The 15,084-nt window shown below is 37.3% G+C and overlaps 1 protein-coding gene across 50 annotated transcripts in view; it reads right to left on the bottom strand.

The window, feature by feature from the left end:
• Window positions 1-906: 906 nt before the first annotated feature.
• rimbp2a (RIMS binding protein 2a) overlaps window positions 907-15,084 on the bottom strand; it is an 81,721-nt gene continuing 67,543 nt past the window's right edge. For 10 of the 50 annotated variants that reach the window (XM_073935134.1, XM_073935138.1, XM_021469051.3 and 7 more), the window contains 10 exons: window positions 13,896-14,024; window positions 13,628-13,774; window positions 13,428-13,536; window positions 11,417-11,542; window positions 8,272-8,438; window positions 8,025-8,193; window positions 6,110-6,207; window positions 5,942-6,013; window positions 5,707-5,856; window positions 940-4,271 (listed from right to left, as the gene is read on the bottom strand). In XM_073935134.1, the coding sequence (XP_073791235.1) occupies window positions 4,083-4,271; window positions 5,707-5,856; window positions 5,942-6,013; window positions 6,110-6,207; window positions 8,025-8,193; window positions 8,272-8,438; window positions 11,417-11,542; window positions 13,428-13,536; window positions 13,628-13,774; window positions 13,896-14,024 (1,356 nt within the window). In that variant the 3' untranslated portion in view covers window positions 940-4,082. Of the gene's footprint in view, window positions 4,272-5,002; window positions 5,857-5,941; window positions 6,014-6,109; window positions 6,208-8,024; window positions 8,194-8,271; window positions 8,439-11,416; window positions 11,543-13,427; window positions 13,537-13,627; window positions 13,775-13,895; window positions 14,025-15,084 lie in introns of those variants that run through there. The other 40 variants (XM_073935135.1, XM_021469053.3, XM_073935168.1 and 37 more) reach the window with 7 other exon arrangements.

Raw genomic sequence — 15,084 nt, 5'->3', positions numbered from 1 at the left:
GTTGAAAAGCTAGATGATTAAAGTAGATCATTATAAACCACACCAGTCACAATATGTATAAATAATGAGCAGTTCACTTGAAACCGTCATTAAATGTGATTAATGCAGTTCATGGAAGGTGTTGACAGATTTTACGAAAAGTGCAGCTTTCAGCCACATCACACTCACCTTACCCATGACGCCTGTAGCACTGATATACTGAGGTCACTGCTGACATCTACTGGACTGCTGCTGTAATACATGCAGTGTTTGCTGTTGAGAGATTTGCTATGAAAAGTCCAAGTCCTTTGTTGAAAAATAGCACATTTATTTTCATAGAAAATGTATTTTTTACACAATTCTACACATGCACAGCCACACAATAGTCCATATATCAGTGAATACAGACCGACAGGTTCTTTTTTTCTCTTTAATTCACAGAGCGAGCACAAAACTGCAGACTTGAGAGCATCTTTTCTTGAAGACAGCATGGAGAACACTTACACTGTTGAATAGTAAATCTTAAAGCACTAAAAAAGTCTGAAAATCTGTAAATAAAGTATAAACATTTATAAATTATCTACAAATGGAGTACAAAAGATCAACCGAGAGATGAACACTTACAACATTCAGCCACAAACAACACTCGGGATTCATGATCATAGTAGAGAGATTTCTGTTAAATCAAAATATATGTCATCTCTTAGATTTTCTTTTTCTTTTGGCAAAATGATGCTGCAAGCTATACATACAGCTCAACATTTCATACATTCCTTTTTGGATACCCAACCATTTTATTATTATTATTATTATTAATATTATAACTTGTGTTTTCTTCTACAAGAATTAAACTTCATTCACCCTAAATAAATGGCATATTTTTAAATGAAAATGCCTAAATAGTATACTTTTAATATAATTTCTTTTGAAGATTTAAAAATTAACTTTTTTTTTAAACACACAGTATTTACCCTGGATCAGACCATTCAAGAGTGCAATCTAAACCCACCCAACTGGCCATAATATTGTGTGATCAAAGCAGATCACACCTTTCATTTTCCAGTTGCAGAGGCAAGATGTTACGCGGCAATGCTAGAGGTTTCATGTAAACTACTAGATTATAGCTTCAGATCACTGAGTCATCATAGGTAGTTTTGCCTGAGGGTGTTTTTCTGCCTTTGATAATATGTATGTAAAGTCCAACTTTCAATAAAGAGACTATCACAAGGAGTTTGTTTCTACTACGGCAAGCAAAAACCTCAGGAAAAACAGCCAATGATAACAGCAGCCAGACAGAACATGTCCTTCAGACGACGTTCTCATAACCAGCCTGACTCATTTGGCCTTTATGATAAAAAAATCACTTTATTACCACAGTTTTACCACAAATATCATTATTAAAGTAACTATGGATAGTTTGTGGTTCTACCATGGTTGAAAAGTTTCTATTTGTAGTAAAGCCGTGGTCAATTGTCATAAAGGATATTAAACTAGTTAAAGTGTTTACCCAAAATTGTGATCATCCATCCACATGGTTAATCAGCTATACTAATAGAGAAGACTCCAGATCCAGATCTGTTTTTACATTACTGTGATGGTTGAGTTTAGGGTTGGGATACGTGTAGACAATAATAGAATACAATTAATAAGAAATTTAGCAAATAATATATATAGTTTTTGTTAACTTCCAGCCACAACCGTATGTGATCTATAGCTGATCAACCATGTGGATGGAGGATACCAGCCTTCTGAGCCTACTAGTGGGCACAGAAGGTCCCTGCTGGCCCATATCTATCAGCTGATAACCACTGATAACGCCCATTCAATCAAGTAATAACATTCGAAGGGTGTTTCAAACCTGTATGACTTTGTTTCTTAAACATATTGCATTACATACGTATGTTTTTTTTTCCATTTACAGTATGGTTTTTACGGGCAAAAGAAAGATAAAACTTGAAACCACAAAAAAAAAAAAAAAAAAGACAAACAGTTTTAAAATGACCAGAGGATGAGTAAATAATGACATCCTTCTCATTTTAGGAATACAGTCCCTTCACACAGAACACGTTCTTGCAATTAATTGGAATGGCAAACAAAACAGCTTTCAAGACCCAATGTTCTTTTAAGCTGATGCTAAATTTAAAAAAATGCCCGAACAAACAGAAAACTCCCCTAATATTCCAATATGGTTCCCATTTTTTGGGTACCAAATAAGAACAATTGGGTAATAACCCATGTGCATTCTTTTTAACTTATGTTCACAGAGTAATGCAGGGTCTTTTTTTGTGATAACTGAAAGAAAGTGTTAAATGTTCTAAGAACATTATATTAATGTTACGTTAAAAAGGAAGAGAACGTTCAGTGAACTAGAAACTAACATTCCCAGAATGATCAACATCATTGATCTAACCCAGCAGGCAGGCACTGGACGTCAACTTGACGTTGTACCCCAACGCTGTGGGATGTTGGATTTTGGTTACTTCTCAACACAACCTAAAATCAACAAAATATCAACGTCTAATGATGTTACAGCTTGACGTTGTGTGGACACTACCATTATGACGTCTATCAAATGGATTTTGGTTGCCATACCTGACAAATAAATGTCAGTATTTAACGTCAATATAACGTTGGTTTAAGATGTGACTCAACGTTGAATTTTGGTCACTTTCCAACATAACCAATAAACAACAAAATATCAATGTTATTTGACATTGTTATTCGGACATAAAAATAACATTGTCGAACCTAATATTGATGTCTTTTAACATTGTGTGTTAACATTGTGTGTTAACAAACAAAAATTGTAAGCTGGGGAAGCACTCAATAGCGAATGCTGTAAAAATATATTATGTCCATCTTTTTCATTTTTACACAGGAAAATACTTAAAAATCATCAAAAACGTGTTCTGGGTAAACCGGTGGAATTTGAGGAGACACCAAGACACCCTCTTTGCTTAAATCTTTCTTTTCAAGACCAAACCACCCTTATTGACTTCAGAAAGGAACAGGAAACAACTGGTAATTAGCAGCACGTCACAGTATCACAAAAGTTTTGAACAACATATGTCCCTTATCAGATTTAAGGGGTTGCACAAACATGGATGCAAAGGGGACACACGCTCGCACACATAAACACCCTCACATTCACCAAAACACGCACACACATACCGATTGTGCATTTGAAAGGCAAACACAGACACTTTCCAATGTATTTTTATAACTTGAAAATCATTCTTGTGATAATACAGGAAAATGAGTTCTCAGAGCAAGCAAAAGGGAGAGTACTTGGCAAAGACTGATGTATGAAGACATCAGATACAGCCCTTACGAAAATAACCATGGTTTATGCTCTTATACAGTAGTAAAGTGTAGAAGCCGTGGTTTTTGGCAGATTGATAACCATAGTTCTAATGCCATGGTTTCTGTAGTAAGCCATGGTTCATTTTCGTAAGAGAGGTAATTATACTGTACGTACTGAGTAAAGATGAAGGCCACAGCAATGTTTAAAAGGATTTGCTCATCCATTGTCCTGGTCAGTAATGTATTGTTGCACCTTGCCCATCTATCTAAAAATGCTTCTCAATGGAAATGTTATTTGATTGTGGTCCTTTTAGTGTGTCGGACTAATGCACTTGATGTGGTCTGGAGCTTGACAGCATTTGCTTCTGTTAGACTGACAATGTCAGGCCGTACTTTTGAAGTGGTTGTGATTACCAAGCGCTTTACCAAACTTTAAAATCAGTGAGATTAAACGGTTAGTTAAAAATCCAGCACTTTGATTTGAAATATGGAAATTAGAATGGAAGAAATTGCTTAAATATTAACAGCCTTTACATCACAGTATGAATAGATGCTTTCATTGTGGCGGGCAATTAACACTGATATGAGTGATCTCTTTATGTACTGTATGTCATTCCTTTTCATCTGGATTTTAGGTCTATTTTATAATGTGTACGTGGCATGTTAATGAGAAAGCCGTTTAGATTTTTTTTTTTTGTGAGGAAAAGACTTTTCTGAAGCATCAGGGACTTGCGATTTCCCTTTTGAGAGAAATTTGTATGCTGTTTTAGCCATATGAATTTGAAATCAAACTCATACTTTTACTTTGAGAACTTTTTGAGCAGTTTCTTCCCCTTAGAGAGCAGTCCTTTTTTCTTTTTAGACGCCAGGTCTCGTGGACCCCTGGCGGGGCTCAGCGGCCTGACTGGGCCAACAGGAAGCAACGGACGCACAGTGGGTGAGGCGGGTCTTCCTAGGGCCGGAGCTGGCACTGTACTTTCCACAGGCACCTAATGAAACATCCATGGGGAAGGGAAAAGTGGGGGATATTACACAGCAAGCCTATCTTTGGCCTTATCATCTGCCTCCTTTTAACTTTTAAATTGCCTCAGACTAGACTGACTGAATTATAATACTGCTCACAGACTGGAATTCTATTGAGAAAAGGCAGATGATATGGCTGAACTGAACTGAATTAACTGATTCATTGGCCTGCTAATCAAAATAGGAAATGTATAAATGTCCATTAATTAATTTGTATTGTTATACAACATCAAAATACACAGACCTTACAGCACAAGGACTGAACAGCACACAAACCAACTGCAGATACCATACAAGTCTAATGCACTGGAACATTAAGCATGTTTACAAATATTTAACTTTAATAATCTTTAGATGACAATACATCATTCATACTGAATTTATGCTACATATAAATCCTATTATGTACCATTTATGTGTAAAAATCTGTATAAAAATCCCTTGCATGAGACTGATTGCTGGTATCGCCAGTTGTTCAACTTACCTAGCAAAGACAAAAGTCTGCTAGGGTGGGAAAGGAACAACAATCCTCAGCTTTTTGTCTTTTTTTGGCAAAGCCGGTGGGAAAAAAAGGAAAATCGAATGCAGCGACATCATTAAAAAAAAAAAAAAAAAACATCGATTATGAGGAGAGAAAAAAAACAACAACAGCACATAAACACAAACGAACATATACTGTACTGTATGTCCACTAGCATTTGTTTCACTTGTTCATTTATTTCAATTGTAATTACATCATGAATGCTATCATTTTAGTCTCTCTGGAAGAGATGAGATGAGTAATATTTATATGTTCTGTTAGTTCATATGATCTGAAAAATAGAGTTGTTTGTTTTTGACAATGTGCAATATAAAAAAAAGAAACAAAGCCTCCTCAAAGAAGTACAACATCTGGGGTAATGTAGTTTACCTTTATATAAAAGCTACAGGTCTGTTCTGGAAAAAACAGGCATGCGTCAATTAAGTGAGTTTCCAAATCAGTCAGGGTCACAAATCACGAGCCATGGACCCTATGGATTTCACAAAGCACTTTGACTAATGCAAACAGCTTCACTTAAGTAGGGTTTTGTGGTTCAGTGCAAAGATGCTTTATGCTTTATTCATAGTCCGGTGCAGGAACAGAATTTGGCCTTTTCCACGGTCCTCTGGCGAACATTCGCTCTCTTAATAGAGTCACTTTCATACCTGTCTCTCTATGCTCTCAAAAAAAAAGGCTCTGTTTGCAGTGGGCTTTGCTTCTCCCTTTCCTAGAGCAAGAAAGGTTGGACTGGAAACCACCACCACGGTCACATAACGAAAAAACAAACAAGCACAAGAAAACACAGAGACGGCGAGTGGACCGAAACTCAAACGGAGGATGAATGGACACAGGGCCTAGCGCTGAGAACGGCGATGGTGTACCCGTTTGGCCTCTGGACGTGCTGCCGGTGCCGGATTGGACTCGTCCTGACCATGGTGAGAGGGAGTGTCCGTCAGATAGACCTCCACGTCATCAGGCACTTCTTCAAGAAAGTTGGATGGAACCAAGCCCCGATGTCCATTAAGCTCACCCTGATAGACGGAAAAAAAAAAGGGGAGGAAATGGTTTCACAAACTCTGAAAAAAATGTAGCAACTGTGCCAGCATCTATACTTACATAATAAAAGCCATCCTCATCTATATCTCCAAAAACAGCAACGATATCTCCAGCACAGAATGTCAGTTCAGCCTGCCATAGAAACAGTCAGTACATCAGAAACAGTAAACACGTGGAAAATGAGCAGATAAAAAAACCTGAGAGTTCAGAAATACACATTTGCACTACCTCAACATCTACATTTGGGGAGCTCTCTCTGGGGTCGTAATCATACAGGGCAACCATTCTTCTTGTGGCCACTGGATGGCGACCTCTCCTATTTTGTTCTGTTGGATAGAGAATCGTTTTTTCTCTGAGGGAGGATGAATTCAATACACGGGCTGCATTCGAAATAGCATATTTACCAACTATAACTTAAGATACGAGACGAAAAATACTGAAAATAATATGTAATTCTGCAAGAAATTATGCATCAATGGATACTTTACTATCCCACAAGGCCACAGGAAAGAGGATTTGTTAATCACAGTGAAGTAATGCAACAAAATGCTGGTGGGTCATGAGGTAATGACATGTGAAATGTATCTCCAAATTACGCACACGTTACATAATTTATACTGTATGGAACATACTTTATTTAGATGGCATTAAGAAATCACTTTTTCAAATTAAATACGCACTATGGCATTTACAGAATATGGCATCTCCTATGCCAGTGGTTGCCAAAGTGGGGGTCGTGACCCCCTCGGACAATAAGGGAGGGTCGCTTGGTGATTTTCAAAAATCTAATAAATTTTATTAAACTATTAAAATGGCCATATTTTATCAATAACCTACAGAAGAAAAATAGAAGGTAATACCCAGGTAGCAAAAAATTCTGGCCCAGATTTGGCATGAAGCTGGCACAACAGGCATTTGTCCGGCACTGGCATACAGCATGTGGGCCAAACAAGGCCAAGGATTGACAGAGGTGACACCATCTTAAAGACATCACGCGAAACATGGCCAGATGTCAAATGTAGTATTTGGCCCAGAAGGTAAAAATTAATTTGTGGGCCACGTATTTTTGGCCTGTTGTGACCCATTTTTAAAATGCCTTTAAATTATTTTTTTGAGTAAAGAAATATTTTGATGCACAAAGTCATTTCCATCTTCTTGTTTGTATCTTCTAATGCCTTTATTTTAATCCAGGAAACAACAAGATTTATTAATCTATTGTTCCCTGTATGTTGCAAATAAACTGAATTAAACCTACATTACATTTATTTTAACCAAATTATTATTTTACAAATTGAAGCTCAATGCTTCATGGGTTTATCAATTTCATTGCAGTCGTGAAATTAACCAAATATGGCTTCCAGACAATGGCCAAACATGGGCCATAGCTGGCCCAGTTCAGGTCGAGTTATGGGTTATTAACCTAGCTGAGACTAGGCCCAGATATAGTCCTTGTTTGGCCCTTATATGGAAGCCAGACTTGGTCCAGTCCTGTACCGTAATTCACTGCGGCATGTGAGCCAAGCAAAATCTGATTGTGTGGGTCAGCTGGGCCAAAGAAATTTTGCTATGTGGGTAGTTACATTACAAAAAACAACATACAGATAAAAAGCCCTCATCAGATGCTGCATAATGGTTTTATGGCACCAGGTTAAACTTTCTCACACCTTTACAACTCTCACGTTTAAACAAAAAATAGACTTGGGCCTATTGAGTGAGCTGTTGTGTGCAAGCTTTATATATTTTTAACCGCCTCAGAGGATATTGCGGGTTGTGGTTGTAAGTCACCGGCATCGTTATTTTGGGGGTTGCAGACTGAAAGGTTTGTACTATTCTGTACATTAGGTCTTTATGCAATAAACTTGTCACAATACATGCATGTGACAATAAAGTGCATATGGCATAAAGAATAAAAAAATAACCATATTGTGGTTATTAATATAGCAATTAATTAATGACTATTTTAACAGTTTTAAATATTAAACAGATAATCTGTTTTATTTTGGTTAGAAAGCTTGTTATATTTGTCTGATCTGAAAATGCGATCCATGACTCAAAAACTATATTGAAGCCATGATAAGTCAGAAGTGGTTATATTTTTGTATCATTACAGTAAGCACAGATCAGTGGCAAGAAAAACTCTCACCTATTCTGTCTACAGGAGTGTTGAGTGGGAGAAATCCCTGTTTCATGAGCTGCTCCATGGTTTCATCATCCTCAGCACGGATTTCCGACACCATGTTACAGGGGATAAGTCCAGACCTGCCCCGGATCTCCCCACGATAAAAGCCATCATTATCCTTATCGCCATATACCTTAGAGACAGAGGGATGCTCAAACAACGGGTGGGCCATTTAACAACAGATTCTTTACTCCAGCTGAGTTAAACTGACCTTGATTATCTGTCCCTCTTTAAAAGGGAGCTCCTCGTCAGCGGCGTCAGGGTTCGGGGACATAGAGAGAGGGTCATAGTCAAACAGCGCCACAAAGATTCGGAAATCCTCCTGCTCGGACTCATCGTAATATGGGGGAGAGCGCCGGCTTCGGTCACGGTATCCATCTACAGTGAGAAAGATTGGTAAAAAATAATTCAAAGGCAGATATAATAGGCATGATGTTACCCTATATGAATAGATGGATAGCCATGTCCTACGGTGTTATACATTTTACAATTACAATTATTAGTACTGCTTATATTAATTGAGAAAAACTGTTTACTTATTTTCCAGTAATATTTGTATTTATACATTTCAATTAAATGGTCCAGTTTAAATAAATTTGTTTAGAAATTAATGTTAAAGTGTTTTATGATAACTAACGCTGAATTTATTTAATAAAAAGAGTAAAACATAACACTGTGAAATATTATTACAAAATTATTCATTTTCTATATATTTTATTTTTGATTTCATATGATCATTCAGAGATCAGTGAATTATGCTTTAATGCTCAAGGCAGATGTATAGACCATTTCAATGTGATGATGTCATTGGCCCATGCACTTTCCTGCTTGCTATCAAACTCATGGAGTTAACATGTTAACAATGGTTTAGCAGCAGAACCACGCCTCACTTTGTCTCCTTAACCAATCACTTACTCTCTAAACTTATTTAAGGCAGACCAGCCCTCTAGCACTGTTCTTCTTGTTCTTTTGAACCCACCCTCCCTCCCTCCCTCTATTTCCTTGCTTCCCATTCACAATTCTATAAACCTCACTTTACTAGGTTTATGTACTAGGCGGTCCAATCACCCTACTAAAATATTACAAAGACTGTACCCCCACTTTGAGTCTCTGGACATCATCGTAGGACGCCTGATCAACCTACCTTCCTGTTCACTGTTTTTACTCTACTTCCCTTCCTCTTTATCTCACTGTTCTCTTACCATCCTCTTCATCCCTACAATAAAGTCTGGCTCAAGGTGTGGCATGGTCCATGCCGGTGAATTTCATAACTGTACAAGTTTTCCACCACATTCATTCTTCCAAATTCTTCCAAAATTCATCCCACCACAGCTACATTACAGCTTCTTATAAATTCAAAACATTCAGTCATTGTTGTTGTTTTTAATAGCGGGTTATAATCGCACCAAAACGCATTAAAAGGAAAGTGAATTATAACAGAGTGAATTTTTCTGTTACTGTAGTAGGGCTGTGCGCTATTTGTTTAACAATGACAGGTGTGCAATTCGAGAGGCCATTAAACATGTTGTAGCTTTTAGTTAAGATAAACACGGTTTCCTGTGATTCTGCATACATTTAACGATATCTTGCTGGAGTTTATTGCCGTTTCAATTTACTTTAGGATGCATCAATGCCACTCTGTAGGTCGACTGGAGACATTCAGAAATATTTCTAGCAAATCTTATAAATGTTGGAGACATACTCTCTACAAAAATGCAATAAATCGCACTTCAGCAGTGTTTATTTGAGAGTGCACTAGAAGATCTGTGCTTGAGCAGCATATTTGAGAGCGTGCAAGAAGTTTTGTGCACGAGCAGAAGAAATCGGCGCGCAAGCAAAGAGATTGGCATGCTCGTATTAACGTTACATAAATGCGATCCCCGACTTGTAATACTGTGCTCACCACATTTTTCCATTTGTCATTAAAATAACGACATAGGTAGTTGGTAGATTTGTGTAAAAGAACTCCCGCCACAGCTGGAAAAAAATCCTAGAGGAAACACTGCTGTAACAAGAGGCAAATCAATAACAACTTTGTGTTAAAACAGCTATCATAACATTATTTATCGGTATGTGGCTCTTTTTGGATTCTTAGAAGTTATGGAAATTAAAAATGTAACAGGAAATAAGTCAAGATCATTGTTTTTGTTTACATCCCTCAAAATGGTCTATAGCATCAATGTTGAAAATATGTGGTTAATATTTTTTATAGAAACCAGGATTTGATGAATATAAAGCTTGACAAGAGCATGGCAAAAAATACTGTGACGTTTGATTAATGTCTTTAAAAACACATACTGACCTCAAACATCTAGTTTATAATTTTGTTTGTTACATTATTTGATTATTATTTAATATTATTTATAAGTAGTCATCTACCAAAATGCTGTCCAGTTGACCTGCAATTGAAAACCATAAAAGACACTTTTAATTTTAAAGTACAAGCTTATACAAGACTTTTGAAATGTGGGCATACAAACATCCAAATGATATTTTAAAGCAAAAACAAACAGCACACATCCAATGTTCTCCGTATATAATAACAAACATGCAATTCAGTCCAATGGAGTGAAATTCCTCTCCATATTTGCACAATACATTTATTTGCCAAACATGTTATGGGTGGGTTGAAGAAAACAGACATTTCTTACAGTAATATGATGGCTGTGATGTGTGTCACTGTGTGTGTTTGCCTGAGTGTGTGGGTGTGTGGTGATTGGGAGTGAAACACCCATATGGCAGCCAATTACAGATGAGCAGCAAGCCAAACATGAAGCTCCTGACAGCCACACACACAAACAGAGAGAGAGTGAGAGAGAGAGAGAGAGAGAGAGAGAGCACGCAGTCTGAGCTACTGTAACCATGCAGAGATCTGGATCTGAGGAAGACCCATCAGATGGGGCGCATTAGCCCTGGATAAAACTACACCTGTTTCCTTTTGTCCCTGTCGCATTTTTTTTTTTTTTTGGAGCTATGCTCGACTGTGACTCCAACATGCCCAAAGTGCATTCCAGACAGTTGCCTTTGCAGTTGATGCCAAGAAACCATTTGTGTTCTCTTACTGGTCAACTGCTACCTACAGTAGGTACATAATCATTCAGTGTAAGATGCCGCCCTTTAACTTTCACCATTCAGTCATGCATGGCCAAAGTAAAAGAATGATTGTGGTCGGGTTGAAAAGAGGAGGGGTTTGGCAGGCATCCATTGGTGGGGCAGTGCAAAGGGGAGGAGCATTCTCTGTGCAAACATGTTGCTATTGGCTCTTACAGCCCCGCTTCCAACACAAGCGTCCATCTCGGTGCAGTTTCATGCGGTTGGCCATATTCTTTCTCCTTGGACCTCGCTCTAACACATACCATAGGGAGGCCTGCGTCCCCCGTGCCTCCGGGAGGACCATGTCCTGTGCCGCGCTACACTGCCATAGTAAACATCCTCCTTGACGGGAGAGAGGTTCCCTTCACTGTTACTCTCAGTGGTTATCTCTAAGGGAAACACCAATCAGAGTGTCGTTATACCACCCTGTCACCCTGTCCAGGCTGAAGACACCCAACTACTCTGGCATCTCTTTGGGAAACCTTGGCTGCATCCGAAAGCTAGGCAGACTTGTTGCCTGATCAATCAGATAGTTGTGAGGAAGCATCATGGTTTAACTATCCACAACAAACACAAACAGCTGGTCAAACTGACCAACAACTGCAACGTTTTGACTTCGTTTTAAGTTGTTAGCTCAACTGTCATGGAATCAAATACAAAGTACAGCTACACAATTAATTGTTAAAAGATCACAATCTCACTTCAAACACCCATGCAATCTCAATTCTAAATGATCATGATTTGCATATGCTTATTAAAGCTTTGACAATTCATAGTAGTGTTAAAAATCAGAGTATGAAAGCAACGTTATGCTTCAAATGAGATTGTAGTAATTACATTGTTATGCCAATAGGCCAATATTTAGCAATAAATTAATAAGAGTGAGTTGTTTATTTATTCATTTGATATGAGATAATATTTTTTTAATATTTAAAACAAAACAGAATGCTACAAATGATGTTTTGCTACTTTTTTTCAATAATTTTATTTAGTTTTTTAGTTTAAAGGTTCAAGACACCCTGGAATACTTTTAAAAGAAAGTACAGATTTATGTGTGTTGAGCATCAGTTTAGACAACGTTAGCATCTGTCAGCTTTAATTATGGGGAAAACTGGATAATTTTGAGCTTTTGTCAGCTAATTTCATCTTCCGGGTTTAAAATTATTTTTGGGGCGGGATCAAAATCGTAGACCTAGCGTGCATCTCCTGGTGGAGTGGTGACGCTTGATTTCTCATTATTGTTCATAGCGGAGTTTTCTTATTCTATGAGAAGACCCTGCTTCTTAATTATGCATGAGAGCATGAGATGGTTTGCAGCAAGCATTTTTGTCGAGAGAGCTGTACGAGAATTAGGGAATGGCAGACTTTGTCTTTTATTAGTTAAGTTTGTCATTATTCAGACACATCGCCTATATCCGTGCTGCTGTATTCGCCTATGTTTAAAATGGTCCGGATTACTGGCAGTTGAAATAGATAGGGCAGGAGACCTGCTGCACTGCTATCCACTGTGTCTGATTCTGACCCGGGGATTTAGGAGGAGAGAAGTCCTCCTCATTTAATGTTTATATAAACATGATTATCTTTATAATGATATAACAAATTGTGGATATGTTTATATGAAATGACAACTAACAAATCTAACAGGACATTAAATTACTTACTGTTTTTTTTTTTTTTTTACTTTGTAAACTATAAAATCATGTCTCCTCACGGTTTGTGTCTCATTTTGTGAGCCAACTAACAACAGTTGTTTGCTCCCCTCTTTATCACCTGCTGTGCCGGCCACGCCCACTCTTCCCTTTGCTTTCAGCGCTCCTCACCCATCTCGGAGCATTTTTTAAAAACATTCTGAGGTAGACTTGAACAGAAAGAGGGGGGTTTCATAAAGCTTTAAAAATTGTGATCCTCAGTTATTCAAAAACTAGCAAAAACGTTGATCTATGCCCCCTTGAAAAATAAATCAGAAAAAATAAATTCTCAGAATACAGACTATGACATGATCACTGGAATCGGATGTCCCCTGTTGCCTTCTAACCTGCGCAGGCAGCAATTCTTAGCTTTCGGACGCAGCCCTTATGACAGACATAAAGAATCAGAGAGGGTTACAATGGCTGAAAGCAACAGGATATGATTATGACTGGAACACACAGTGGTGGTCTGGCACACACTGACAAGCTTATGGACATTTAACAGTTTAAACAGAGTTAATGTGGAGGACAGACAGTCCCTGAACTCAAGTCTCAGATTCTTGTCTTTAACTAGAAGAGCACTTACCAATAGATGGGACCGTGAGGGGTCGGCGTTGGGGTTGAGGACCTCGGTGAGGTGCCTTCCGGTATGAATCCCGATCCAGCTGACCCGAAGATAGAGTGCTGCCTCCAGTCTTGAATGGGGAAGAAAAGAAAACAATTTACAGTGATGCAAACCTAGATGTTTTGGGAATATTTTGTGATGTGTTGAATTTTCTGCAATACCTTGAGAGCATTGTGGGAGTTTCGCCGCCTGCCTTCTTCATGCTGCATTTCAGAATACAACTCCTCCTCATCCTCTTCCATGATGTCTGAGAGGTCTGACCCTCGACTGCTTTCCGTATGATACTCTTCACTGTGACTGTAATGAGGCTGTGAAATGCAGATTGTATGAGGAACACAAAATCACAAAGCAAAGCTAATGCAACGAACCACCTCAACCATCTTGTTTGCTTGAGGTTGTATGGTCAGGCAATCGTTTCAACTGCCATACCTGCCTGCCCAGCTCTGAGCCCCTGAGGAAGTCATCCACAGATGCTCCTCTTCTGCGGGCCTGATAGCTTTCCTCATCCTCTTCCTCATCTGAATTTTGAGAGTGAAAGCCTTGGCTTCTCCTCTCCATCTACATATATTAAAGTGTTTTCAGAAATCTTAATAAAGAAATCTGACAGTTACGCTGAGGTGAAGTTATGACAAGATGTCTAATTTTCTGTATGTTCATTAACTCTTTTTTAAAGAGTTTTCATGTACACACGTACAGTATTAACCCTAGAATGCATTAAGGGGTTAAACTGACCCGATAGGGTATTTTTCAATAAAATTCTATGATTGATATTTTTTGTAGTACTCATGTTAGCCTCAGCAAAAAAAAAAATCCATATTTTTTTATACAATTTATATTCTAAAATTGGCTAAAATATACAGACAAAACTCAAATTCTTTGCAAAGGAATATAAAATGTCACATATTTTTCCTATGGATTTATAACTCACTACTGGACTTTTGGTCAGTAGTTATAATAATACTTCATTCTTAATAAAAAAAAGACTGCAAAATAATATATACTGTACATATATTTACTTGTAGATTTGCTAAATCTAAACGCTAAGCATATATTACAAAAGTCATACCGCTATAATTACACAATGTTAAATAATCCCATAACACTTAAAGGGACAGTTCACTCAAAATAGAATTCTGTCATTTAATCTATACATAACACTTAGGTTAATCTAAAAAACACAAATTAAGTTATTTTAATGAGACCTAAGAGGATTAAATTCCTCTGTTTATCATATAAAATGATTGTATCAATTTGCAATATTTGGTTTAAGTCATTTGATTCATAAAGAATAAGTTTACAATGCATTTATTAACTTTTTGAATCTTCTATGTTTTAGTTATCTTGACTTTCAATGATGAAGGGATAGAAACCTTTTAAGTTTCATTAATAATTTGTGTTTTGAAGATAAACAAAACTCTTGAGAGTTTGCAATAACATACCGGCTAGCAAATGATGACAGATTTGACCTTTTTTGTATGATTTATCCTTTTAAGTGAAAAAAACATGCAGAAGTATGTATATATATATATATATATATATATATATATATATATATATATATATATATATATATATATATATATATATATATATATATATATATATATATATATATATA

Source organism: Danio rerio, chromosome 21 (assembly GCF_049306965.1).
Source record: "Danio rerio strain Tuebingen ecotype United States chromosome 21, GRCz12tu, whole genome shotgun sequence".
Taxonomy (NCBI): Eukaryota; Metazoa; Chordata; class Actinopteri; order Cypriniformes; family Danionidae; genus Danio; species Danio rerio.
Note: the sequence above shows the minus strand (reverse complement) of the source record. Positions and strands in the feature narration are given on the sequence as shown.